This window comes from Rhinichthys klamathensis, unplaced genomic scaffold (assembly GCF_029890125.1).
Source record: "Rhinichthys klamathensis goyatoka isolate OS25496 unplaced genomic scaffold, OSU_Roscu_1.1 h1tg000695l_1, whole genome shotgun sequence".
NCBI lineage: Eukaryota > Metazoa > Chordata > Actinopteri > Cypriniformes > Leuciscidae > Rhinichthys > Rhinichthys klamathensis.
Window position 1 is genome coordinate 582,209 of NW_026607121.1, and position 27,897 is coordinate 610,105.

Sequence of the window (27,897 nt, forward strand, 5' to 3'; positions counted from 1 at the left end):
GTTCAAACACTGAACCGGTGAAAGTCTTTGTTATATCTATGTTGTATGTCAATGTATACACAAGTGTTTGTACAAACTTTGTTGATAATACAAAATAAAATAAAAACACTGAACCGGAAGAGGAGCACGCGTTATGTGGCATTTTAAACCGGAACTGAATAGTAAAAATATCTGAGAAAATAGTTAAAATATATGTGTTATAAGTTATTGTTTCAATATCTTAGATAAACTAATTTAAGTGAGATGATACAGATTTTTTTTTTTTTTTTTTTTTTAACAATGTATATAGTATAGTAGACATTCTGGCCCACACTCCATACCATTTGGTGGCGGTAATGCACCAGTTCGTTGTTTGCCAATAAACCCTAGAAGAAGAAGAAAACAAAATAGGCTAGCTGTTTAACTCTGGGTTTAACACGAATCACAGCGCTCATAAATACTATTTAGTGTATTTTTTTCTCTAGTGCTGAGAGATTTCTGAAGAACACAAAGGAAAACATTGCGGAAAACGTGTGGCAATACGAAGGTAAGTTTATAATTCAATAGAGAGACACGTTTGCTGTTTGTCATAGTTTTCGATGAAGCGCCCTGTATGTTACATAATACAAAAATTAAACGTTTATATAGTAAGAAGTGTGTGTCTTCAGCTGGCTCCTCCACTGCCTGTCACGATGCCTGCTTTACTGGAGAGACCAAAACTGTCCAATGCGATGGCCAGAGCCCTGCATAAGCATATCATGAAAGAGAGAGAGAGAAAAAGACAAGGTACATGTGTGTTTCCAGTTTAGAGCAAAAAAGAAAACACCATGTTTAAATTGTTTTGAACAGCACAACAGAATATTGGTCCTTATTACACATACATGGTAACAGATTCAGGTCATTATTAATTATGTCTAAAAAGATGGTTTGTATATACATTTTTTCATACTGTAGAGGAGGAAGAAGTCGATAAGATGATGGAACAGAAAATGAAAGAAGAGGAGGAGAGGAAACGAACTAAAGAAATAGAGGAGCGAATGTCTTTGGAAGAGACTAAAGAACAGGTGTGTACAGCAACACTAGCAAATTCGTTTCAAGCCCTTCAAACGAAAAAACCTGCAGGAGCACTGAAGTGTGATGTGATGTTCCCCATTTATTTGCTCATTCCCGTTATTAAAACCTTAATAAACATTTTTTTTATTGTTTATTAGGTTCAAAAAATGGGTGAGAAATTGCAGGTTTTGCAAGAGGAGAAACATCAGCTCTTCTTACAGCTTAAAAAAGTCCTTCATGAGGAGGAAAGGCGTCGCAGAAAGGAGCAAAGGTGAGTGATTTTTTTTTTTTTTTTTTTTGTATATTGAAAAATGACTGACAGTTGTTTAGCTGTCGTGTTCCTTGTTATCTCAATCATGTACTTGTACTTTTTGATTTGACCCTCCCCTTTGTTCAGGGACTCATTATTCCGTTTCTTTATATTAAATATCGGTGAAACCTGTTCAGTTTGTCTCAATTGTTGAATCTTTTTATGTTCCTACACATATTTTACACGTTAAGACATTTGCTATTTGAATGTTTCTTTTTTTGCTGAGTTTATATTTTCTAGATGTATTACAGTGTAATTAATTATCAAGTGTATATGGATTTGTTAATTTATTTTCAGTGATATTACATCACTGCCTTCATCCAGTTATCAGTCCAGCTTACCTCTGCACTCAGGACAGCATCTACTCAACATACAAGGTGGTGTATTGAAAGGTTGCTAAATCTTATTGACCTTGGATTATTTTGAAGGAAATAATAGTTGACATTAGAGCAACAAAACAGTTTTGTTCTCTTAAGTAGACCATACTGCTATCCTGTGCTTAAAATGGTATTTTGTGTGTTTAAGGAAGTCCAGTGGGTCACAATAGAGCCGGTGGTTTGTTAGGGGAGCGCAGTAAACAGTTGTTTCAGACACCTCTGATGCCTGTAAGTAAATAAATCTGAAGATCATGTAACACTGTGTGTTGTTTTTAAAAACCGTAATGTCAAAAAAGACAAAGTTATGCTTCACTTTTTGTCACAAAAAAATATTGAGAATTGTGTTGTCATAATCAGTGAGGTGTTCTAGCTACTATTACATTTTTCAGTAACAATAGCATCTTTAAAATACTGAAACTTTTTTCTTTTTTTGCTGGAATGACCGTTTTATAGGTCATATATGGCACACATTTATCCATAAATTGTTGTCTTTTCTAGGGCCATCAATTCTCCAGTCAGCCAGGTTTCCTCACTGGTTCCTCTGAGCATGGGCAGTTCTCAGGTAGCGCTGCAGTCCATGAGCCATTTGCAGTCACCCAGGCCCAGCACCACACCTCTTATGGGCATGCTACTTCTGTGCCCATCAGCTTTGCTGGCACCACCCAGATCAGAGGTAACAATTAGGGGTGTGACGAGATCTCGTGCCACGAGATCTCGCGAGACTAAATATGACGAGATTTCTCGTCGAGTAAAAAAGCTGTCTCGCGATATCCCCATTAATATTCCACCGCTACACTCACATTCGCCTAAACTATCGTTTTGTTGTTTTTATAAAAAAATAAAAACCATTATAAACTAATGCAAAAGTCTGCTCTGCTCATCCAGCACGAGTTGCCGTTGCAATCAGTGCAGCACGAATCACAGTTCACTGATCGCGTGATGATGGCGGAGGATTCGTTGCGCAACAGACTAAACGTCTGGTAAATGTCTTATCATTTAGAATGCGCGCTCAGCACCGCTGCTCCCTATACGCGCGGTCACGAATTTGTAAGTGAAAGTAAAACACAAGCTCCCTGATGTGCATTGCGCACAAATTAGGCTGCATACATAAAATAATCCGTCTCCCAATACCCATCTCTGGACTGTTTATTTGCGGCTCTGGTCTCTGTTGGCACTGCGAATATTGAGAGAGCACTGTAGCGTACAAAGGACAACAGACAAGGGAGGCTCCGTTTCTGAACTTATAATCGGAACGCAAGAACAACTGTAGAGACAAACAGCCTCGTTTCTCTCGGCCTTTTCCGAACTCACCCGCATTAACCCTATAACTGCCGGTGCAAAATAAAACCGCAATTTCACAACAATTATAAAGAGTCTGTGTGCTAACTTTGATTATGGTTGCACTCGCACTTATTGTTTGCACTTAATAAGACTAAGAGAAAACAGTTATTTATTTTTGTTATTTATACGGTTTTTATTTCTCTGTTAAATGTGTGTTAAAAGGAGTTCAGTTAGGAGGTCACACACAGCCTCAATCAGAAGTTCTGAAAGCTCTTAAATGTACAGTACGGTCTGAAGAGACTAATGTGAAATTATACAGGAGAAAAGCCAGTCAATAAAAACCTTTTACAGTGCTTGAATATTGTTTTCTTTCAATGCATTTGATAATTCATACTCATAAAGTAGACCTGAAATGACATGTATTAGAAGATTATTAGTTAAAACATTGAAAAATGCACCTGCATACTATTTTTCCAGCCATGAATTTTGTCATTGAGGATTTCTGAAAAATTGTGCAAAAATCTCGTCTCGTCTCGTTCTCGTGAGCCCAATCTCGTGTCTAGTCTCGTCTCGTGAGATAAGCGTCTCGTCACACCCCTAGTAACAATAAATCCTGATTGTTGAGATTTTTTTTTTACATTAGTCAATCACAGTCTTCAGATGATGCAGCGTTAAGGCCTGTTCACACCGGGCCGACGTTTAACGCCTCGTGACTAAACAAAGGGCGCCAATGTGAGTGTGCACACCGACGCGAAAAACGGCAGGCGTAAAAGCGCCATTTTTTTAAAAACACCTCGGGTTGGTTTTTTTAGTTTGATGCGCCGCGTCAAAAACTATCCGACCAATGAGATTGGCGCTTTTGCTCACGTGTCTGGAGCTTCTGAAGTTACAGTAAAACACTACTTGGGGGCGCTCAAACACAAAACGGTCTTGCCGAGCACACATATGTAACGGCGAAGAAGATAGCGTCTACACTGCCGGGAAGAAATAAGACGAGGGAGATGAAAGGCAAGATGAATGTAGAGCTGCTGGTCTCGTTGGTGTCGGAACATAAAGAACTACATGACAAACGCGACAGCGACTACAAAAATCTTGATAAAAGAGAACTGTTATGGAGTGGTATTGCAGAGCAAATGGGCGCCATCTAATGTCAGGGAATGAATTTGCATGTTCACTCGGCTCATCGTCAGCGAAAAATGGTTGGGTGTGAACACAAAAAACGCGTTGAAAAACGCTGGCGAATAACGCGCGCCGATATTCGTCCCGGTGTGTACGAGCCTTTATTCTAACATTAGATTTCTAATTGTCTTGGTTTTTCTTTATAGAAAATGTATTTTCATCTTCTCAGGTGAAACAGTTTAATCAGTTCAACTTGCAGAACTTTTTATAACATTAGAATGATTTCTTAGAAACTGCACTTGAGAAACGTGTAGAACATGCTCGCCAGGCGTGATTTATAAAAAGGTGAAACACGTCGCTGAATTCCCCGGAGTATTCTTATTTTTTTATATAGCTTATTTAGATTTTATCTGTGCACTTATAGAGAATTGGATTTGGTGAATTGCCCTCCCTTCACATTTTCTTTGTATGTAGGCACACCTTTCCAGAGCATGCCATTCCTGTCCCACCAGCCTCAGGGTTATGCTGTCCACAGCCATTTCACTGCCCAGCCAGGTAAAGAAGCCACCTCACGTGATCTCTTTTTACATAACATTCATTGGTCTGATCTTAATGTGGCTCTTTCTTAAAAAAAAAAAAATTGTGCTTCACTTTACATTAGCTATTCTTCTCTCTTTCGGCTAGAGATATGCATGCAGATTAGAATTATGCTGTTTTATCTCAACAAGATAAAGTTCCTTCATTAATGTGTCAACGGAAATATTACACCAAGGATAAACAAACTTTTTTGTTTTGGTCCATCATTCCTCCATCGATCTTCACAGGATTCATCCCTAGTGCTAGTATCCCCCTTCAGAAACAGCTTGAACATGCTAATCAGCAGTCTGGCTTTACTGACTCTGTAAGTACTTCCTGAGACTCATTTGGAAAATATTTGGAAGTTATGAGCTTTGTCTTCCATGAGAAAATGTATTGTTTATACACGTGCTTATAATAAATAATTATTATTTTGTGTGTGTGTTGTCATTGTTAGGCTGCTCTTAGACCCATGCATTCACAGGGTTTACATGTGAGTGCAGCTGGTCTGATGTCCACTCCATCCATGGGTGTCCAGATCTCTACTGCAAAGGTGAGCTCACTAACCTGCATTAAAGCCCTCTAAATGCCTGTCATTAGATTAAAAGGTCATCAACATGGATTCTTTATCACAGGTGTTTAAGAATCTTCTTTTTAAAATAACTGTCAGTTGTTTTGATTATCAATCATTTTTCGAACATTCACCACATGCTTTTGAGCAACAGTGTACTAGATTTATACAGATATGAGACAAAATAACAGACATGATTGTAAAAAAAAAACAAGGGGGAAAACAGCACAGTTGTAATTGAAATTGATGCAACGCATAGTCAAAGATGTGAGCGTTTGTACATTGTAAGTTGCTATTTTTAAACCATTGATTAACCATTTATTTGTTTTACCATTTAATCACTACCCTGTCACTTGGACCTTCAATCCACACCTCTTCTTTCCTCAATATTAAAAGATGTTCTTGTTTAATTTAAAATATTGGTATATTTGGTGAGAATAAACATTTTTCTTTTTATGCATGACAGTCTCTTTGCAGCTTTTAATTTAATTTATGTTTCAGGCTCCATTCCAGAGTTCATCTCAGCCAGCATCACGTCTCGCCTTCGTCCCTCACGCTCAGGCTGGACAGAGATTCTTCCACCATGGAAAACCACATTAACTACTAAAAGTATGACCATGACAAGGTGCCAGGATACAGAAAACTCTTTTGAAAACCCAGTCAATTTGAATTTGCTTTTTTAACATTGTAATAAATGTCCCATGCAGCAAATATAGTTAAATCATAAACATTATTGATATTAAGAAATGTTTTACTCGCTATGAATCTATGAAATGATTTGTCATGGTTTGTTGATTTTGGCTAAGTTATTATGATGTTAAAAGTGCAAGGTGTGCAAGTCCTTGTGCAAGTGCAAGTCCCACTCCGATCATATTTTGAGCTATTTTTAAACATTCCCAGTGGTCTTTAAATTATGATTATGCCATTTTTAGCCAAAATCACAAAACCTGTGCCGTTTTCTGGGACTTCGCTTCAGCAGAGCGGCAGTAGCTCATTAGCAATTCGCCTCTGCGTTGTGGGCGGAGCCGTTGGCACGGAGACGACCCTCCCCCTGCCCGTTGCTGAGAGCTCTGTCTCTCCCGCTAGCTTACATCCCCAATACCGGTGGGGCAACAGTATTATATACACATTAATTATTATTATCCGAAGTTAATCAAAGTTATCACCGATCATTATTTCACTCCAAGACGTCGCGTGTGGAGACGCCCAGTGGAGTTACTACGTCACAACTCCAGTCTATTTTAGCCGGCATTTTAGCGTCTGCTACTGATTCACAGCCATTTGAATGTAGAAATACTCAGAAATACAACTTTGAGCTGATTTTTCTCAAGATATGTCCTCTAACATCAGAAAAATGCCACAAGAACATGTTAACACCTAGAAAAACATTATTTTCATCGGAGTGGGTCTTTGGGTGTACTCACACTAGCCAGTTTGAACCGTGCCCGAGTGCGTTTGACCACCAAAGCGCGGTTTGTTTGACTAGTGTGAGTGCTCCGAACCGTGCCCGGGCGCGGCTCGATTAGCCGGCCCTGGCCCGCTTGGAAGAGGTGGGCCAGAGCACGGTTCAGTTGGACTCGGGCGCGGTTCGCATGCAGTGTGAGCGCTAACCGTGCTGGAGCACGGAACAGGACGCGTGATGTCATGGTTTTGCAACGCTCCAAAACCAACACAGTCCGTAATCAAAGCTGCAAAGTCCTTGCTGCACTTCAGCTGGTACCTTGCAAACCTCCTCATACGAGCAGCACGATTACGTGAAAATGTTCGCGTCACTAAGGCGACGCATCTGTTTAACAACGGGCTGTGGACCACCGTGGACCAAACGACACAAAATTATCCACAAAGAAAACAGAGCGATGGACTAATTCTGTTCAGAGAGCGCCGCTCTTCTTGTTTATCCCGAAACCGTCGCACGCACCATAATGACGTAAGCGTGCTCCGGCACGAATGCTGAAACCCTATGTGAGTGCAGGCCAGAGGGGGAGTGGGGAGGGGGGACAATCGTACTCGGGCCCGGTTCATGGCAACCGTGCCTAGTGTGAGTACACCCTAACGTCAGAGGATTGACGTCCAGAAAGATTGAAAATAAAGACCCAAAGGTTGAATAAGCTGCGCTTTCCCTGCAAGACACTTGTAAACTTTCCCCCCCCTGAAATTTAGCAAGACTTGTCTGTATTTTAACTTTATAGTAAGTTTGAAGTGTTAGTAATGCAGTTTAATAGCTGTAAGAAATGTCCTACATTACATGAGTACTTTCTCAAATAACTGGGAGTCGTTTTATTTAATGTCTTTTTCTTGGAGTTTGCCAGCAGCAGCCATGCCAATTGAGATCAATATATTACAAAGGAGCCAAAATACATCACAAATGGAAATAAAGACATTTATATGTGCTCTTTTTAATATTGACTGGGTTGTCTTGCTAGAATACATTTTTGTTTATTTCCATTTTAAAATGTCTTGTCTTGCAAAACAAAAACTATACTCGTACTCAAGTGTAATGTACATGAGTCAAATCTGGCCTACATAGGATTGATTTTAATGGGGACAATTAACATTTGTTCAATTTCATCCAACCCTCAAACTTAAGAAAGGATTTGGTCTGTCTGTCAAGTGAGAACAGCAAGCATTAGGCAAACCATTATAGGCCAAGACTGAGTACATTACAGGCAGAAGTTTATTTCAAGAAGAGATCTAAGGCTTATGGCACCTCCTTCCACCTCACAGAAATCTTGATAAATGGTATTGTTGTCTTCCTCTGTGATAGTCTCATTCCCAGTTTTTGTTTATGGAGGGGGTTGGGGGTGGTGCTAAAAGTGATCTGAAGTCTTTCTGCATCCATCCATTCACCAGCCTTTGTGATATTGTCACTCCCTGCTTAATGGTCTTTTGCTTTAAACTACCAGAAGATAAAAGGGAAGTTAAGCAGAACACTTGGTCCTGAGATACAAAACTGCATCCTATTACACATATTGCCTTTGTATCTGTCCTTCACAGGAGATTCTGCACTTGAATGTTTTTTACTTCCCCTCTGCACTCTTAATTGCTCATAAATAAAATGAACCACATAACAGACCTCTTGTAGCTATTTGCTACTTACATTTAAGATAACAAAGAACATATTTGGGGCAGTTATCTTTTTAATAAAAAGTGTCAAAATCAACAAGGACACACTCACTACTGGAGACAGATTATGAGGTGCTTTCTTCAAAAAAAAAAAAGAAGAGAATGTCCCACACCAGCCATACATCACAATGGTGCTTTAGTCCACTCTCCATGAATTCCATTTCTCTTGTTTCACAAGAATTTAATTTTGTTTGGAACATTTTGAATATTAAATTTATTTCCTAGTTTTTAACCTACAGATGGGCTATAAAGTACAGAGAGGGAGAAATAAAGAAAGAATGAAAAAGGAGGGAAGATAGCATTGCTGAGGTCTAATTCTCTCCTATCCGGGTCCGGTGCATCTTGTCAACCCCTGAGAGAAAGGAAGAGAGTAGTACAAGCAAGAGTGAGGAAAGAGAGTGGTAAAAGTAAAATAAACAATGAAGTAGAAAAACATGGAGGAGGAGGAGGGTAAAACACCATAAAGTTAAGTCCATATCCACAAAAGTATGTAGAAGACGAAACTGTTCAAAAAAGGTTCAAGTTAAATGCAGATGGAGTGTCTACGAAAGTAAATGTGCTCTCCATTACAGAACAGAGTCTGAAATACATGCTTGGATATCTTGTCAGTTCATTTTGAAGTCCAAAGTCAAAGAGCACAATGAAACGCTACACAAACACTTTATCACTCCAATAACTTAGGAACAGTAGATATGGGTGATAACACATAATAGTTGTTTTTGATTCTTCTTAAAAAGCTATTTTACAATACAGCATGTTTGGTTACACATCAGACAAAATTTTAGCTGGTAGTGTAAAATACAAAATGAAATTCCAAAAACATGAAATTCTATTTACATCTCAGTCATTGCTTTCACATAGCAGACACATCGAACACTGCAGTAGTACTACATCTCGGTGTTAATCAAAAGTGCATTTGCCAGTATGCAAACAGCAAAGTATTATATGTAAAGAAAGCTTTTTCAGTCAAACCTTTTTAAATACATTATTGAACTTCCTGGGTCAATTTCTGGACACAGATCACATCTAATTTTGGACAAGGATAAAAAAATATTATAAAATCAGTCCATTTCTAAAACCTAACCACTACAGAATAATTATCCTGCATTCAGTGACTGGTAGAAATATGAAACAAGAACTTAATGTACATCAGGAAAGTCATCAGATTGATTCAGACATCAATCATTTGGAGACATTCAGTCTTTTGATTAAATTCCTTTTAAAGACTCTTTTCTCTTCTTCACCGTTTTCTTATTCATGCGTGTAAAGGTTTGATGGTTTGTTTTATAGTTTCCAGTTAAGGTAAACATTTAAATAAGTGCTTTGCTGCAAGCACACTGGTGAGGCACAGTCGCTCCAGGCCTAGTTATCTGGTGAGCATGTGCACACAGCAGCAAGAGCTCCATATACCTGCTGTGTTTTATTTAGCCATGGCTTTGATGGCTACTGCAGCCTCCTCGTTCATAGCAGACAGGACAGTGATCTAGAAAGAAACATGAAGAGTTTCCACTGTAAACTATTAACATTCAAATATGCTCAGTGACATTTGAAGGGTGACTGCTTTAACAACACTTACCAGGATTTCCTCACCAGCATCGAACTTGCTTTCTATCTCTTTGCCAAGGTCTCCCTCTGGCATTTTCAGGTCTTCTCTGACCTCACCGCTGTCCTGGAGCAGAGACAGGTAGCCATCCTGTATGCCAATAAGCTAAAAAGAAGAAAAACAGACATTTGTGAAACACTATTATTTACTTCTACAGTACAACTGTGTCTAAGGGCTGTTTTTTTTTGGTTCGATTGAATCAAACTCAAGTTCGTTTCCCCCCTTGGTGCGGATCTTTGGGGCAGGTGTGAATACAACAATCGCACTCGGGTGGACCGAGACCACCTCTTCAGCTGGGTCTGGGTACGGTTGTTTGGTCAAACTCGGGTGCGGACCAAACAACCGTACCGAGACCCAGCTGAAGAGGTGGTCTCGGTCCGGTTCCAAATGAACTCTGGTACGGCACACATAAGAGCACATCTTCGTCTTCGCAAAATCCTAATTACAACATCGTATAGATGACTGTGGCAAGCAGGACGAGGCTGAGGGCCGTGAGATAACGTAATCTCACGGAGGAGCTACGGAAGCATAAAAGGAAGAGAGCGACGACAGTGAAGGACATGAGAGGACCAGGCCTGGGGCCTGTACCATGATGGTAGTTGAACAAACTCCGGGTTACAGGATTAGTTTCGAGTTGACAAAACCAAAACAATCCAACCAGGCTTTGTTGGTACCATGATGCTGATCATCAACTTTCTTTGTCAACTCAGGCTTTGATCCTGAGTTTAGGTGTGACATCAGTAACGAACAGCCAATCACATGCGGAGAAAGAGTGAAACTGCGATTCATTTCTCGCTTTCTGCAGCATATTACGAGATTGAAAAATATTAAGAATTTAAACACATTTACACAGCAAGAAGAAAATAGCTGTCTATGAAAGAGGACAACTAAAAGAAAAAGTCTTGCTATATCAGTGCAAGTAAAAGTTGTGAAGTTAGTTTATACAGTTGATAGTTATAGAGAGAATTTAACATTTAAGCTCACATGTAGTCATTTTATAGCTTCATCTATTGATTCTAAAGCGTATTTATATTACCTTTATATATTTTATATATATAAATAAGAATTACTAAAAGCCAGACGATTTTGTCTTTAAAAATCATTTGCTATGAGTGACATTTAATTTGAAGTAGAAACGGGTGGAGTGACTTTATCGCATCAGACATGTGTCACTTTGCTCACAGCTGATTGGTCCAAGTTCGGTTTGCAACCTCTTACCTGCCCCGGACCAGGTTAGCCGTGGAGCATAAGTTACTATGGCGATGAACACTGCTAAAAGCCAAACCACTTTCATGGTGCCTAAAACCCAGGGTTGGCGCAAACTAAACTGAAACATACCTGGCTAGCCATCTAAACCAGCTTCATGGTACAGGCCCCTGGACTTTTATGTTACTTATGTTTTGTTTATGTGTATGCGGCAGTCGTCAACATACTTTGTTACAATGACATTGTACTCATAAGTTTCTTCACATTGCATTAGTAGCTGATAACACCAAATGAATAAAAATTGCACTACGAAAGATCTCCATGATTATCCTGTTTTTGCACTTCCTGCTTTTCCCTGCTTGAGAATTTCTGTCCAATGAATGGATGACCTTAGCACACGTGTGGTTTTGTTTACAAATTTTGGTTCACTTGCAAACAGGACAGTGTGAAAGCGAACCACAACAAACATTGTATGAACTAGTGGACTTTCCTGGTGTGAATACACCCTAATATTGCTAGTCACATACCTGGTAGTCCATTCTTTTGATGTTAGGGACATCCATATTGTGGGTTGAGGGACAGATATCCTCATACTTTTTGCCAGAGAAGATGTCAATGCCCACCATGTGAACCTTTGAACAAAATAAAGTTACGGGTGGGGGTTACTTCACCACTATGCACAAAGTCATCTAACTACATTTCATACCCACACATTATGTGAATGAATGGCCTCCCTTTCACCTGCACCTTATTAATAAAGACTCGTATAAAGGGACTTCTGGAACTCCATTGTGCAAAACAAACACTCATCCGCACACAATCTGGGCAGTTAACACTATGACTGCTAATTTTATTTTATTTTTTGTGATATACCCTTCAAATAAAATCAATGTTATTGCATTTGAAGTAAGTAAATGAAAATGATGTGCATTAGTCTTACTAAGTTTTGAACCATCTACAATTTGTATGCTTTGTCACATAACCATTACTCACCTTGGCGTGTCCATGTTTACCGGTCTTAGATGTGGACATCTCCACAATCTTGCATGGTCGAGCCTTTAAAACCACAAAACCATTTTTGCGCAGGGCAGAGCACTGCATGGGGTAGGTAGCAGAGGCACCTGCATCGCCTGTTGTGAAGTCCAAGTCAGCATCCGCCATGTCTTTTCTAAAGATTAATGAGCCAGAATTACATTAGTTAATATTAAGTCAGCATAAGTCAACTTAAAGAATGATGATTTGTTACATCTGAGAAACACGCTAATGAAAAGTGGTTTGGTACAAAAGGCAAGACCTATCTTCCTATTCTTGAATTAAACCCCAAACAGACCAATATAAAAAATCTTTAATCAAAATGACCTTGTTCGTCCCCTGAAACAAATTTCCTTTTTTTCCGCTGACATCACTTGGGGCCATAATAGCCAAATATCTTTTTAGGAAAGGTTGGGTATCGTTTAAATTTTAAAGTTTCCAATTCTTATCAATTCCTAATTTCGATTCCAGTACGGTAAAAAAAAAAGAACTTAAATGTGAATGCTATATAAGTCTTATTGCAAAACATTTTATTGTAGCTGAATACCATGAACAAAAATCAATAGGCTAAAGAAAACTTAAACACTTTTGACTATGGTTTAAAAATACCATAGCAAAAACAAAACAAAAAGCCTAACTAATATAAATTTCACGCATTATTAAAGACAAGTAAACACTCAGTAATTAAAAAATACACAGTACTGTGCAAAAGACTTAGACACGTTAGTATTTTCACACACAAAAATTGGTTTTAAAGTCAGTTATTTATATCTTTTGCTGTAGTGTGTCAGTAGGAAATATCAGCTTACATTTCCAAACATTTCTTTTGCCATCAATTGTACTTATTTAATGAGATCTTTGTAAGCACAAGGAATCTGACAACAGCCAGTACACTCCATACGGAGATCTGATCTCACCATCATCGAATCCATCTGGGATTACATATAGAAAAGGAAAATCCAGAAGATTGTTTTAAACGCTAAGGGTGGCCACATCAAATATTGATTTGATTTAGTTAATAGAAGTTAATTGATGAATAAAATCTACTTATGACATTATTTTTGAAAGCATCGTCACTTTACAGCATTTTTACACAAGTGCCTAAAACTTTTCACCAGTAACTTTGGAGTTAGTTATGATTAGGAGTTAGGATTAGTTCACTTCAGAATTACAATTTCCTGATAATTTACTCACCCCCCTGTCATCCAAGATGTTTATGTCTTTTGTTCTTCAGTCGAAAAGAAATTAAGGTTTTTGAGGAAAACATTCCAGGATTTTTCTCCATATAGTGGACTTTAAAGGAAACGAATGGGTTGAAGGTCCAAATTGCAGTTTCAATGCAGCTTCAAAGGGCTCTACACGATCCCAGCCAAGGAATAAGGGTCTTATCCACCGAAACGATCGGTCATTTTCTAAAAAATAAATAAAAACATTTATATACTTTAACTACAAATGCTCATCTTGCACTAGCTCTGCGATGCACCACGCATTATGTAATCAAGTTGGAAAGGTAGGCGTAAGTACCAATCCAGTGTTTACAAAGCGAATGTGCAAATGCCCTTTACAAAAAAATTAAAAAAGGAAAACCAAGGATATTGCACGATTGTAAGTTTTTCGCCCTACCCTACCTTTTTGAACCGGAACACACGTGACTGTTCCGTGGCGCATCACAGAGCTCATGCAAGACGAGCATTTGTGGTGTGATTTTTTTTTTTTTTTTTTTTAGAAAATGACCCTTATTTCTTGGCTGGGATCGTGTAGAGCCCTTTTGAAGCTGCATTGAAACTGCAATTTGGACCTTCAACCCATTGGTTCCCGTTGAAGTCCACTATATGGAGGAAAATCCTGGAATGTTTTCCTCAAAAACCTTAATTTCTTTTCAACTGAAGAAAGAAAGACATTAACATCTTGGATGACAGGGGGGTGAGTAAATTATCAGTACATTTTAATTCTGAAGTGAACTAATCCTTTCAAGCGTCTTGGAGACGTTGCCACAGTTCTTCTGGATTTAGTCTGTCTCAGTTTTTCCTGTTTCTTCATGCAATCCCAGATGGACTCGATGATGGTGAGATCAGATCATACTGGCTGTTGTTAGACTCCTTGTGCATAGAAAAATCTCACTGGATTATTACAATTTATGGCAAAAGGAATGTTTGAAAATGTAAGCTGATGTTTCCTACTGACACACTACTGCAAAAGATTTAAATAACTGGCTTAAACCCAAATTGGGTATGAGGGAGAATTATTTACAATATGATGCATTATCTTTATTTTTTAATTATTAATTATCTTTAAAGAAACGAAAATCTCAATTAAATTAATAGACTATGTGCACGTTAGCATATGCTACTTCCGGCTGCGAAACCGATAGGGGGTGTCTAGTTTCCGGTAGCCTGATGGACGACGTAGAAGTAACGTTAAACATTGTTTACTTTTCACAATGCAGCAGCGCCTGGTTACCGTAATTCCTCAAATAAAAACCGGTATTCAAATAAACGCCGGGCCTCTGATAATGGCCGGGTGCGTGATCAACGCGGACAAATAAAGGCCGGGGGGAAATTAGTGTGGATAATCTCCTAAATGACTTTCATTGAAGAGATGTTACACCTGTCCACTTCATGCGTGTTCTGTGATCTGATCGTGAAAAGACCATGTATAAATGCCATCCGAAGCACATTCGAGACAATTTAAATCCGATCGCTCAAACCACTTCTTCAGGAGGAGATCTGAGACGAGATTCCAGACGAAACTGCACAAGTGTAAATCAAATGCATCTGATTGTTGAAACCACGTATCTAAATTTTACTCCTCCCAAAAACGCTAAAAAATAAGTGTGAGAGCGTGTTATAGGCTATGTAATGTTATAGCAAGATGTGACAACGCTACTGCAACACGCATCACGGCAGCCGAGCATCTATCCATAAAGCCAACGTGCAAACTATTGCAAATTAAAGTGAAAGTAAGTCGCAGACAATTCTCCTCATCATTAAAAGTAAAGAAACGAAATGATCTTACCAGGCTTGTTGCCGCTCTCGCTTATTGCGGTCTTTTGATTTAGAAATGAGCTGATCTATCAAATGCAGCTCATTTTTGTTGCTTTCGGTGACGTCCACTCCATTAAATCCGCATATAGCGTGGGAATTGAAGATTTATATCCGTTTTGCGAAAACGCATTTGTGAGCAGATTTAAGTAGAATTGTTTTGATAAATCAGAGAGCTTTCCGATCTGAGAAAACACATGAAGTGGCCAGGTGTAAACATCCCCTAATATGCATTCAAGTTCATCGTAACGTACAGCCAATAGATGGTAGTAGACAATAGATGTAACACACATATAATTTAGTGCTGCTAGTGTAACGGTCTTTTCAACAACTTTAATGAAAACGAAATTGTCTTGAGGAGCATGGAACCCAGACGGAAATTTGATTTAGATTTTTTTTAAATAAAGCGCCTGCCTCTAATAAAAGCCTGTTACCTTCTGCAGTTTAGGTAAATAAAGGCCCCAGCTTTTATTTGAGGAATTGTGGTATTACCACCGACTGCCCTTTGAAAAGTGAATCGGTTTTTTTTATGTTTTAGGTCCATTGCGAACGATTAAACTAACTTAACGCCGGTCCACTGATGTAAACAAGACGGCAACCGGAAACGAAGTACCCAATTTCCACCCTCAAGCCGGAAGTTAGCATTTTTCTCGTGCACAGAGCGAATTGATTGTAGTCTCATGGATCACTGGGTTTGCAGAAGCAAGCTACATGCGGGAACAAGAACATATGGCACCTGTTAACTGAACTAATGATATGTAACTATTGTAAATATGTAATTATATACATAATACCCGTCAACACTGTGACAATTGTCATTAACGGCTAACTACAAAACACAACATTTGAGTAACTTCACTGTACAATGTTGTCCTGCAAGTATTCACGTGGGAGGGGCCCAAACGTCAAGTCATGCTGCAAGATATGCAGCCCCATATCCCACGACTGGCCATATCGATACATAAATCCATTTCACTCCACATACAAAATGCGAAAACATCCTATTTTAATTTTCAAACAGCTAACATAATATGAATAATCGATGCGCTTCATAAGTCTAGTCAGTTGCACAAGTAGCGGACGTAATCCACGCAACTCGCGCGCTATCGCACACTTGCATTGTAACATATTTTACAGTGAATAAGAGCCGTATGTGTTTGAACAATGAAAGTTGGGCCGCTTTCATAAGGACACGCGTGTCCTCCAGCCGCAGTGAGCTTGCTGCTATCTGAGGCCTGCTGGATCCGCCACTGCGCACTGATCAGAACCAGAGGCCCGCCGAGCAGCCGCGCTCATCACGGCCGAGCAGGTGCACGCATCTCACCGTTATACTGCACATGACAGCTCGTGAACCAGATCCACAGACTAACTTTAATGCGAAACGAAACCCTGTGCGGCTAACAGGAGGTTTCCTGTGCTGTAAGGTTGAGCTAATATAACGTTACGATACGAGGCGCTGTGGACTCATGCTTCTTTGAGTTATGATTAAGTTTTTTTACCATCTTTGTCTTCGTGCCGCGGTGAAACTTTCCGCGTCAAATTCAGTTTAGTTTGTGCATCCAACGCCGAAGGAAAATATGTTGTTGTCATTCTAAATTACTCGCTCAAAAGAATAAGTGCACATGTCTTGCGGACACTTAGCAATTTAACGTTACAATAGATGCTGTATCTTAAGCTAATTGTTTGCTTTGTTTTAGGTGACTGTCAAACGCGTGAAACAGATGAAGGGTTATCTCGAGGAGGAGGTTGTTGCTACGCGGGATCACGCCCGTTGTTTGAATTGATTAAGCATCTATACTTACCTGGTTTACAGCCTTGTCCACGCTTTCGGGCCAACCCAAACTAGATCCTTTTTCCGTGTCTCTTTCGGATCTGTCTGCCTGATTTGTTGCTATCAGCTGCGCGAAGCCTCTTGTTTACTCGCGCAATTCAGCTATCTTGACGCTGCTGTCATTACAAGCGTTTCGTATTCCCTCTCTCAGTTTGAGCAACACGTTTAGTTGGCTGACCCAATGCGTGAATCCTAAACACACACTCTCTATCCCTCCCTCTCTCTATCTAAACCTCCCTCTATCTATCCCTCCCTCTATCTATCCCTCTCTCTATCTATCCCTCCCTCTCCCTATCCCTCCCTCTCCCTCCCTCTCCCTCCCTCTCCCTCTCTCTCCCTCTCTCTCCCTCTCTCTCCCTCTCCCTCCCTCTCCCTCTCTCTCCCTCTCCCTCCCTCTCTCTCTCCCTCCCTCCCTCTCTCTCTCTCTCTCTCTCCCTCCCTCCCTCTCTCTCTCTCTCCCTCCCTCCCTCCCTCTCTCTCTCTCTCCCTCCCTCTCTCTCTCTCTCCCTCCCTCTCCCTCCCTCCCTCCCTCTCTCCCTCTCTCCCTCCCTCTCCCTCCCTCCCTCTCCCTCTCCCTCTCTCCCTCCCTCTCCCTCCCTCCCTCTCCCTCCCTCCCTCCCTCTCTCCCTCCCTCCCTCTCTCCCTCCCTCCCTCCCTCCCTCTCTCTCTCCCTCCCTCCCTCTCTCCCTCCCTCCCTCTCTCCCTCCCTCTCTCCCTCCCTCCCTCTCTCCCTCCCTCCCTCTCTCCCTCCCTCTCCTCCCTCTCTCCCTCCCTCTCCCTCCCTCTCTCTCTCTCTCTCCCTCCCTCTCTCTCTCTCCCTCCCTCCCTCTCTCTCTCCCTCCCTCTCTCTCTCTCCCTCCCTCCCTCTCTCTCTCTCTCCCCCCTCTCTCTCTATCCCCCCTCCCTCTCTCTCTCCCCCCCTCCCTCTCTCTCTCTCTCCCCCCCTCCCTCTCTCTCTCTCTTCTTTCAAAAACTAAATTCAGAATACACCGACACTTTTAATAGGCAATGATGCAAGATGGATATATGTCTAAGTGCAATGCCTCAGCGCCATGTGACAGGACAGCCACGGCAGGCAGGCAGTCTCACAACGGAAGTTATAGGGCAGAGCTGTCTCAGCCTCAAACGTCACACATGCACCCACGAACCGTTGGCTGAACGTCTGATGCAGATATGGCACACAAAATTGGAAACACTTCAGGAGTTTCGAAGTCGTCATCTGATTGGTTAAATTCTACAAGATTTTCAACAGGAATTCTAACGGTCCACCTGAAACAAACCTGCTGTGATGCCAAACCTCCTCATGGAGGAAGAAAGCTGTCGGGTTTACAACTGTGGCAATGAGCGCTTATCAGGATCAACTAAATGCTGGATTTTCAAATTATGTGAAGTTTGCGGCATAGACTCTTTAAAATACGTACAAGAGTTTTACATGCCAATCTGTTATTGTAGGGACATTGACATTACACATCCCTAAACATGAGGCTGAACAAAACGAACTGTGAGTCAGTAAGGTCTGGCTACGCGAGACAGAGCAGACCTGACAATCATCTAACCCGTCCCCATCCATAACCCTTACTTCACTACAACAACTATAAGCTCCATCCATCCCTAGCAAATGCACTAACCTTAATGAGGCTATCTCCACCTTAACTTCCGGTCTGAGACAGTTGGCCTAATGCAGCTGTCTTGAAACTGCCGTGACGTGTGGTTCTCTGGGTTCAGTAGTTCAATATTTTGGGAAAGATCTCAGATTTGCAGTCAGATTGTGCAGTACCAGTAGGGCTTAATTGGGTCATATACTGTCCAGCAAGACCTTGGTTTATATATCACAATAAAGTATGACCAACCTCTCAGAGCAGTCAAATATGCCTCTCTACATAATTAATCGCCTTAATCTGATTATACTTATTTTTTACTGGTGAAAGGTGAGATCAGAATGTCTATTGCCAGAATGATAAGGCAACACTGGTGAGGGTGCAGAGTGCGACTGAAGAGTCAGTCAGGAGAGACTAGTAACTCTAAATATAAAAAATAAAGATCTACACAAATATTTATCTTCACATCTTTTGTTTACTACATAGTTAAAATGTTGTATGTCTGCGTGTGACTTTAGTCTGGATTTCTCTCGTTCATGATGCAAACACATGAGTAAGGATAGATACTCTTTATTCTTAATTTTTCATATCTTTTAACATGGTTGCAACCAGGGTTTTACAGTTGTTGTTGTTTATTTAAAATCCTATTCAGAAACCAGAGAATAAAACTAGTGAATAAAATAACGATTGTCCAATAAAATTATAAGGTGTCGGAAGAATATGACCAAATGCATGGCACTCACACAGTCTTGGCAAGTCATTTAGATAAAAATAGTCGAGTGAAACTTGAATCTTGTGACCTATGTGTAGAATGGCTTGTGCAAGGCCTAATGGGGGGGGGGGGGGGGGGGGGGGGGGGGGGGGGGGGGGGGGGGGGGGGGGCCATAACCAGGCACAATGATATTAAACTATGATATCTCATCAAATCACCAGGCTATAGGCTATTTGAGATTTGTCTGATTTTCTATCAACACACAGCTGCACTTAATCTTCTAGAGAAACTGGTATTTCATGTCACCATTACACAATATTAATTTTTTGATAGATAGATAGATAGATAGATAGATAGATAGATAGATAGATAGATAGATAGATAGATAGATAGATAGCCTATATTTATAAATTTGAATATTTTACTGAATATAGGCTGTGCAAGAACATAAGTTTAGAAGTGTTGTGCTTCCTCTTACAGGTGTGACAGAAGAGGAGGCATTATACAGACTGACTGAAGCTGGATTATGACATTTTGATTTATGACACAATCGTATAGAAAACATTAGCATGTTGTTATCAATAATTCTTTCAAAAATCGTAATAAAGTGTCAGAGGAACACGTTGGTTTTCGCGCGAGACCTATGTTTTTACAGTCTATCCGCGAGACATAAGCGCTAGCGCTGACTCCCAATTAATCACGCGAGAATGAAGATAGAACTCGCGGATTGGTCGCTTGAAGACCAATTAAATCCAGGCTGAGTCCTTTCTGACAGAGAATCGGGATAAAAAGTTTGAGGTGGCCGCTCAAGTAGCTCAAAGTTTGGTGAGTTGGAGGGAGGGGGTTAAATCCAGAGAGAGAAGATGAGCGACACAGAGGCGTCTGAGCAACCTCAGCCCGAGAGAAAAGTCATCGGTAGGGGTTCAGTGGCTTTGGCGACAATAATACATTTATTTAATACACATTACAAATCGTAATAATGAACACGTCATGTTTATGGAATGAGACGCGACTGACAGGCTTTAGAATTCAGAAAAATTAGCTTTTCATATTGATCAGCTGTTTATTCTGAGCTTGTGTTTTGCTTGAACTTTCGACAGTAGGCTATCGTTTTTCATAAAATTGTTTTATTTTTGAGGCGTAGCCTACGGAAATAGTTTATTTCACACTTGCGAATTTGCATGAATACTATCGATAAATGTCGATACTTTTTAGCACATGGTTCCTCTTTGGGACTCCCGAGTTACTCTTCACTGGGCGGTCTGATCCTCTCGTTAGTCGTTGGGATTTAATATTCTGTTTCTGTAACTACACAAAGAGAAATTGTAGTATGTCTGGTATGATCTAAAGTTGGTCATATTTGAAGCAGGTTCAGCGTTTGGCTGTTTACACAGTGAAAGTGCGTTGACTTACATTTCTGCGCGCTGTTACCATGTGCTTTATGTGGGAGGGATTTAACTGCAGGTGTGTTGCATGTCGTTAGGTAAAAGCTTTACATTATTAGCCATACTTTACAATGTTTCGCCTAGATCTAGTGAGAACTCATCGAGCCAAAAACTCGTGTTTTCGTCTCCCTTTATGTCTGACCAGTGTCTGGACGAATTAAGTGGTTGAAAGGTTTCAAAGTTTATAGTTAATAATTCTCACACGTTGCCCACAGTGTTCCAATGAGTCTGTTTACCGGGCTTTGCTTGAGCATACGAATCCTGTCAGAACACACCAACCACTCAAAATAACTAAATAGATGGTGATGCATTATTTTTATGATCTGTTGCAGCAACAGGTGTGCAAGGAACTGTGAAATGGTTCAATGTGCGCAATGGATATGGCTTTATCAATAGGTAGGTTCATAATGCTGAAAGGACTCCTCACTGGTCAGATTAACTGTATGCACAAATACACAGTCTGCTGGATCAAATACGGTGGGGTCCAAACGTCTGAGACCACTAGTGCAGGCATTTGACATTTATTTTAAATTCTAAAACGTTATTTCCAGGTTTAAAGAATGAAAGCCCAGATTTCAAAGTGATCTCAGGTTTCTGGACCCCCTCTATGTATAATTGTATAGCAAGCATTTGAATTATCAGGTTGTTGTTTTTTCTTTTTCTTCACAATATCAAATATGTTGTCTTAGTCTGTTTAAAATTTAATTCCCTTTTTGTTCCACAGAAATGATACTAAAGAAGATGTATTTGTTCATCAGGTAATGTTTACTTTATAAATGCATTGCAACCTTTAAAGTTAATTTTATATATTTTTTGGTGGAGTAATGCCACTAGTCTGTCTTCTGAACAGATGAATGGCTAAGATGTTAAATGCAAACATGACATTCTTGCCTAGTAAGTTTAAATGACATTTACAAAAAAGAAAACATACCAATATGCATCACCTATACAGAAATCCTGGATTTCAAGTGCTCCTAAGATATCAACATTAATTTTGAAATGGTTTGACTTGACAACTTCACCCATCCATCACTGATTGAAAATAAATTTTATGCTAAGGATGTGCCTTTTCCCTTTGAGCAGACAGCAATAAAAAAGAATAACCCAAGAAAGTTCCTTAGAAGCGTGGGGGATGGTGAGGTTGTCGAGTTTGACGTTGTCGAAGCAGCTAAAGTAAGTGGTTCTGCATCAATCAAAATATTGTTATAGGGATATAGTGAGTTTTATTGCTCAATTTTTCACTCTAAAACTAAGCATTTGCTTTAGGGCTCAGAGGCAGCGAATGTGACCGGTCCAGGGGGTGTACCAGTCAAAGGCAGCCGATACGCCCCCAATAAACGCAGATTTCGTAGGCGCTTTTACCCTCGCAATGCACGTCCTGCTGAAGGAGAGGAGAAAGCTGGAGAAGCTGGGGATGCTCCAACTGATCCCACAACTGAGGGAGAGGGTAGCGAAGAGAAAGGAGCCCCTCGGCCACGTCCTCGGCGCCAGCGTCCACGCAAGAGACCTGTTCCACCACAAGGCGAGGTGAAGTCATTTGAATGCTTTTTATCTGAAGGTCTGCCCTACCTTAGATTAACTGTATTTTTTAAACATTGATAGTGAATTTTATAGGCCCTGGTGACATTTCATAGAGTACATGAGCTAGATTGTGTTCAATATTCAACATATTAAGCCTTTAAACTTTAGGTCATTTTGTTTATTACTGCACACAACTGGTCAGTGAGTTTTGCAGTTTTCTGTCTCCGCTCTAGGGAGAAACAGCCGAGAAGAATGAGGAAGTAGATGGTGCCCAGCAGAGGCCGCCACCTCGCAGGTTCAGACCTCGATTTCGAAGGTTCATATCACCTCTTGGGGCCGTATCATACTTGGGGCCGTATGTATAAAGCTGCTCAGAGTAAAATTCATTCTTAGAGTCAAATTTTAGTCTGCGTGTCAATATTCTAAGTCCAATTCGTAAAGGCTCATGTGTTAAGAATTGGTCTCAGCTCCTAAATTATTTAAGAGTGCTGGAGAGGTATCCTAACCTTGGAGTAACAAGATTGCAGCGTAGAGGAAGAGACTGCACACTTTCCAACAAATAATGCATTAGTTATATGATGACAGGGAGTTGATAAATCAATACAGGCTTGATCGTAAAGGTATTCTTTTTGTAACTGACGTTGTAAGAAATGTATACTTCTAATAACGTCTCCCACTCAACAAGTCAATGCTCTGACAGCAGTAATGAAAGTAATACTGACTTTTTTTGGCTACTGGAAAAATGCAACAGTGCATTGGTGATGACTTGGGCCTATCAGTCCACAGTAAGCAGGGTCTGAAATGGCACTGATGTGGCACTAACCACACCAAACATACAGTTGTGGCCAAAAGTGATGTAAGGTCATTAAAACCAAAAACCTCTGGACAAGTTCGCTTAAACCATCAAAATATGAGTTTATATATATATATATATCTCAATTATACATTTTTATTTTAAAACATGAAGGAAGAACAAAACCCTAAACTTAGTGAAGGTATTTTTCTGACAAAATTATTTGTCAAAAGGTCAACTACAGCTACAGGTTTTAGAAAAACAAAAAAGCTCACAGCAAAAAGAATACATTGACAACATAATCCGTTAATGTCACTGATTCTCTCTTATTTTAGCAGGCGTTCATAATTTCTTTGCATGATTTGGGATGTTTCATTGCTTTTTCACAAATATAACAATTAACTCCAAGCACAACTACTCAATAAGCGTACAATCTTTAACACATTTTTAATAATATTTGGATAAAGGGTGAAGATGTAAATTTTCCAACACTTTTTGGCCTCTACTGTATGGCAGTTCATTGACTTTCCAACTGATCTTCAAACCATGTGGCAAAAGCAAGCCACTTTTGAGGATTGCAAGCTTCCCTGGAGTTTGTTGGAGGCGCTGATGGAACTCCTGTTCACATCATTGCTCAAACTGTAAATTAGACATGCATCAATAAAAAAGGATTCCACAGCATTAATACTAATTCGTGCAAAGCAATTTAAAATATATATATATATTAAAGTTCCAGTGTCTTAATAAATTGATTTTATTATAATTGCATGAAATGGTGTCATGCTGCTGTGACTTCACCCTTCCAGCCTCACTATTGGCTGATTCAGAGGTTGAGGGTGGCCATTTTGGGTTGACATCATTGTTGTCCTTAGTTCACAACACTTAAGTGCCACTTCAGTTAACACTTAAGAATTAGTCTTAGACTTTACTGAAAGTTGCTATTAGCTTCTTTATAAACGTCTCTTACTCTTAGACAAGTCCTACTTTTTACTAAGCATTCTGACACTTAAGTCAAAGCTTAAGACTCGATTCTTAAGAGCATTTCTGGGAAGTTTTATACATCCGGGCTCTGATTAGAGACTGGAAATGGACAGTGTTTTCTTGAGTCAAAGTCACAGTGGTGGTCATTTGAATGGAAATAAGGAGTAGGGTCAAATATTAAAATGCCCTAAATTTTGAAGTGTATTTAAGGCTGGAAAAAGTCTTGAGAAATATTTACTCTTGAATACAATTTTATTTATTTTATTTAATTTATAATGCCTGTTTGACCAGCTCTAATCACCATTTCTAAATGTGTTCTGGTAAATTTTTGCTTTTTGGTAACGGAATTAAATCAACACTGAACTGACTCCAGCTGAATAATGACATTGTCTTTTGTAGAGCTGCTTATAGCTGAATTGAACTATTTTCATTATTGATGAACTTTACCCACTGAACTGACTTTCAGCAGAATTTCTCATATTTGATGAAGTTTGCATCATTGAATGTTATTTTCCTGTTTGTTACTGTGAAGTGCTATATAAATAATATATAAATAAAGGTGACTTGACTATTAATTTGCATGATTCCTTCAGAGGTCTTCAATTTCATTGCCTTAAACATGCAAGAGAGCCTGTGCTTGTTTATTGTATTTTATGCAAATGCAAAATTCTCTTCTGTGATGCCTAGGCCGTTCCAGCCCCGGCCACCCCCTGGAGAGGCTCAACAGACGGTAGCCCCTGCAGAAGAGCAAGAGTCACCCCCTAAAGAGGACCAGACCAATGGGGAGCAGACAGATGAGCAGTCCCGGAAACCCTGCAGACAGTTCAGTCGGCGCAGACAGAGGAAATCTGAATCCGGTACCTCTAAAGTAAGTGGTTTCCAGAAAAACGCACGACTGAAGTGATTTAGTTGAACTTGACAATATTAGCTTTGTCCTCGCTGCCTGACTTGAGTTATATTAACGTTAGCTGCCACAATTCTGAAACGGGGCTATTTTCTCTGGACATGCAAATAATCTGATATATATTAGTCAAAAATATTTTGACTTTAAAACAAGGCATCTTAGCCTAATATAGCTCTGTCCCACAACTGTGTTCAGCTAGGTTGTATAAATATCTGGCTTGTCATTGTTTAGGATGGAGACGAACCTGAAAAACCTGAGTCCCCAGCTCGGGACTCCAAGCCTGCTAATGTCAAATCCTCTTCTGAAACGTCCCCTAAAAATGAGGTGAGTGGTAAAAAAGCAAACAACTAAAGACATGCATATACAAATGCCATAGATGTGCTCTAACACCTGTTTTTTTCTCTTTGTAGGCACCTGTCCCTACAGCTTCCAAGCCCTCAGAATGATTTCTGTGACCTGGAGGAAGTCATGTGACCCTGGCAAGAGGTGGGACTTCCAGAGCTAAACTGATTTTAAAGGTGGTAAAGCGTTTCGGCCATCAAACTACAACTGCTGTTAAAATGCATAAAATGTTGTCAGCTTGCAAAATTAAGCAGCAGCCACTTCATATTCTAAAATGCTTATTTCAGGTTTTTCTTGCATTTTTAAAAAGTTGAGAAGTTAATTGGTTTTAATTTGCAAAGACAATCCGTGTATCATTCGTTCATTCCTTTTTTGATTTAACTAAAAATCAAGCTGAAATATTTTTATATTCAGATGTAGAAAATTAATAAACTGCTTGAATATTCGATCTCTATATGTGGGCAGGAATGAAATGCACCTTTCCGCTGTTGGGTTTACCAAAGATCAAACCGTGTCGTCATCAGTGTTTCCTTAGTTACGTGCAACAGAATAATATTCATCCACTGCTTCAGTTGGATGAATTCTTAAAGTATTTATTGCAACTACATTTCATCTTTCTCATCAAACAACCAGACTAATAAATGCCACAACACAAATTCAACAATAAATTGTTTCGTCAATTGGGTGTGGCAAAAAAATCATAAATAAAATGAATAAAGAAATAAATGATTAAATTGTAAGCCCAATCTATTTAAATACTAATACAAAAAATAAAATGCATTGAAATGGGTATATTATAGGCCTACATTATTTGTCCTGACGTTCATGCAAGTTATTGTTCTCACTGTTATTCTGACTGTCTGACAACCAGAGCACAACAGAATGCACAAACTGCTGTGCACTCGCATAGATGTACACAGGATTGCAACGCTATGATTTTCGCTTGTTTACATTTTCGGTTTGTTTCTCACCAAACACTACCTTTAGAACACGACTTGCATCAGATTATTTTGACACGTTTGCATCTGTAAAAGTTAATGAAAGTCACCGTTCTCTGCCATTTTTAAATGGGCAAGCGTAAGCAGCACATTTTTATTTCTTCAAGAAGGTAATTAGGCTTTGGAACAGATTCAAGGTGAGTATTGTCCTAGTTCAGTTTATTTACCCCCCTAACTTAATTGAACTAAGCAGGTAAATGCACCTACATTGTAGTGAAGTGCAAACCAATATTGATTTAAATGTAAATATGCAGCAGTCACAGCTTTTTGTTTTAGCTGAGATTTTTATTAATATTGATGATCAATTGATGTCACAGAAAACTTGCGTTTTATTTTCTCTGCCATCTAAGCTTCAAAAGCGTTTCCACTACCAAAGTCAGAACTGTTGTGCATTCACAACACTACTCCGTGCTGTCCAGTGCATTGTGCAGCTTAACTACATGGTTTTTGACAGTTGGTCAGTTAAATAAAAGGGGTGGTGTGCCAAAGTAGTAGGCTAATGGTTAATGTATGGAGGCAGATGCAAGGTACGTTCATATTTCTGAAATAAACGCCTATAATAGCCTATTTCTCTGGCATGCTTGAACCATGACCTGGTCTATACAGTGACAGAAGAAATCCCTGTCTAGGTGAAGTACGGTTTGTGTAAAGCCATTCGTTAGTCTAGTTGTTTGATGAGAAAGAGATGAAATGTTGCGATAAACGCTTAAGAATTCGTACACATTCGTTTAATTTTAGCTTTGCACCGTTTTATATGCAAGTTCAGCATATGTCTGAATGTTTACTATAACTGTTATCTTCCACTGTCCTTTGTTGCCCTTGGGTTAGGGTTTTTCTTTCAGGCCTCACATTTTGTTGTTCTTGTGTCACTGCATAGGTTCCAAGATGGGTTAGTTTGTGGGGTTGAACCTCGCCTGTCTCGTCAAACATCTTGCCCCTCGCTTCTACGTCATTGTCCCTCCCCCAAACTGATCCACTGCTTGTGGTCTGGACCCTTCATCTGTCAGGGAGAGCGAAAGAGGGATGGATGGAAAGGCAGGAGCTGGTGGGGAAGGGAGGGTTGGGTTGATGCATACTTGGCCATTTAAAAGTAAATAGCAAAAAAAAAAAACCTGCTCTAAAAGCCCATTATATTTCCCCTTAATAGTTTTGTTCTGTACTATGGGTGATGAGCAGTAGAGAAAATGTGACCAGTTCGGCTACTTTAAGTTCATCAAAGAGAGGAAATGCCATCCAGTGTGATGAGCACAGACTCTTCTCTTACTTGTAACTTGATAAAAGGGGAAAACATGCATCCAATCAAAATTCAATTTGGTTTAAAAATTGTCCCTTTTTCTTTTATTTTGGTATGTACTTTACTTTGGTGGGGATTTTGTGCAATGCCAGTAAAGTAAATAAATTATTTGCTGACTTTCCTCCTGACTCTTCTTTTTTTTTCTTTTTTTTTTTTTTTGAGTAGGTCATACTTGACAGACACAAGCTTACTTAATCCATTTATCCA

The 27,897-nt window shown here is 39.7% G+C and overlaps 3 protein-coding genes across 4 annotated transcripts; 2 read left to right on the top strand and 1 right to left on the bottom strand.

Moving 5' to 3' along the window:
* The first annotated feature begins 507 nt into the window (after positions 1 to 507).
* Positions 508 to 6,060, top strand: LOC130076853 (G protein pathway suppressor 2-like). Its single transcript, XM_056242125.1, has 11 exons — positions 508 to 526; positions 648 to 765; positions 934 to 1,043; positions 1,191 to 1,303; positions 1,640 to 1,719; positions 1,868 to 1,947; positions 2,218 to 2,392; positions 4,594 to 4,674; positions 4,944 to 5,020; positions 5,153 to 5,248; positions 5,768 to 6,060. The coding sequence occupies exons 2-11, from the start codon at positions 672 to 674 to the stop codon at positions 5,864 to 5,866; spliced, it is 1,005 nt and encodes a 334-aa protein (XP_056098100.1). The 5' UTR covers positions 508 to 526; positions 648 to 671; the 3' UTR covers positions 5,867 to 6,060.
* A 2,526-nt stretch (positions 6,061 to 8,586) lies between these two features.
* LOC130076850 (eukaryotic translation initiation factor 5A-1) lies at positions 8,587 to 17,326 on the bottom strand. Its single transcript, XM_056242122.1, has 6 exons — positions 17,074 to 17,326; positions 12,192 to 12,366; positions 11,726 to 11,830; positions 9,966 to 10,097; positions 9,800 to 9,872; positions 8,587 to 8,741 (listed from the first exon to the last, which is right to left on the bottom strand). Exons 2-5 carry the CDS (start codon positions 12,357 to 12,359, stop codon positions 9,810 to 9,812), a joined length of 468 nt encoding a protein of 155 aa, XP_056098097.1. The 5' UTR covers positions 12,360 to 12,366; positions 17,074 to 17,326; the 3' UTR covers positions 8,587 to 8,741; positions 9,800 to 9,809.
* Positions 17,327 to 20,196: 2,870 nt separating this feature from the next.
* Positions 20,197 to 27,807, top strand: LOC130076857 (Y-box-binding protein 2-A-like). Of its 2 annotated transcripts, none has more exons than XR_008805693.1 (10): positions 20,197 to 20,327; positions 21,190 to 21,253; positions 21,582 to 21,615; positions 21,941 to 22,030; positions 22,124 to 22,384; positions 22,612 to 22,694; positions 24,840 to 25,020; positions 25,288 to 25,380; positions 25,467 to 25,574; positions 27,274 to 27,807. XR_008805693.1 is itself a non-coding variant. In XM_056242131.1 (10 exons), exons 1-9 carry the CDS (start codon positions 20,276 to 20,278, stop codon positions 25,500 to 25,502), a joined length of 894 nt encoding a protein of 297 aa, XP_056098106.1. In that variant the 5' UTR covers positions 20,197 to 20,275; the 3' UTR covers positions 25,503 to 25,542; positions 27,274 to 27,807. The 2 variants fall into 2 exon arrangements, 1 of the variants encoding a protein (XP_056098106.1); XM_056242131.1 differs by having other exon boundaries at positions 25,467 to 25,542.
* Positions 27,808 to 27,897: the final 90 nt, after the last annotated feature.

Bases quoted from the DNA above. Each gene is read 5' to 3' on its own strand.
- LOC130076850 (XM_056242122.1), bottom strand. From the start codon at position 12,359: ATGGCGGATGCTGACTTGGACTTCACAACAGGCGATGCAGGTGCCTCT. The intron at 11,831-12,191 runs GTGAGTAATGGT...TTTTGTTCAAAG, and splicing joins GTAAACATGGACACGCCAAG to GTTCACATGGTGGGCATTGA. The intron at 10,098-11,725 runs GTATGTGACTAG...TCTTCTTTTTAG, and splicing joins TCAAAAGAATGGACTACCAG to CTTATTGGCATACAGGATGG.
- LOC130076857 (XM_056242131.1), top strand. From the start codon at position 20,276: ATGAGCGACACAGAGGCGTCTGAGCAACCTCAGCCCGAGAGAAAAGTC. The intron at 22,031-22,123 runs GTAAGTGGTTCT...CATTTGCTTTAG, and splicing joins ACGTTGTCGAAGCAGCTAAA to GGCTCAGAGGCAGCGAATGT. The intron at 25,021-25,287 runs GTAAGTGGTTTC...GTCATTGTTTAG, and splicing joins CTGAATCCGGTACCTCTAAA to GATGGAGACGAACCTGAAAA.
- LOC130076853 (XM_056242125.1), top strand. From the start codon at position 672: ATGCCTGCTTTACTGGAGAGACCAAAACTGTCCAATGCGATGGCCAGA. The intron at 766-933 runs GTACATGTGTGT...TTCATACTGTAG, and splicing joins GAGAGAGAGAAAAAGACAAG to AGGAGGAAGAAGTCGATAAG. The intron at 4,675-4,943 runs GTAAAGAAGCCA...CGATCTTCACAG, and splicing joins CCATTTCACTGCCCAGCCAG to GATTCATCCCTAGTGCTAGT.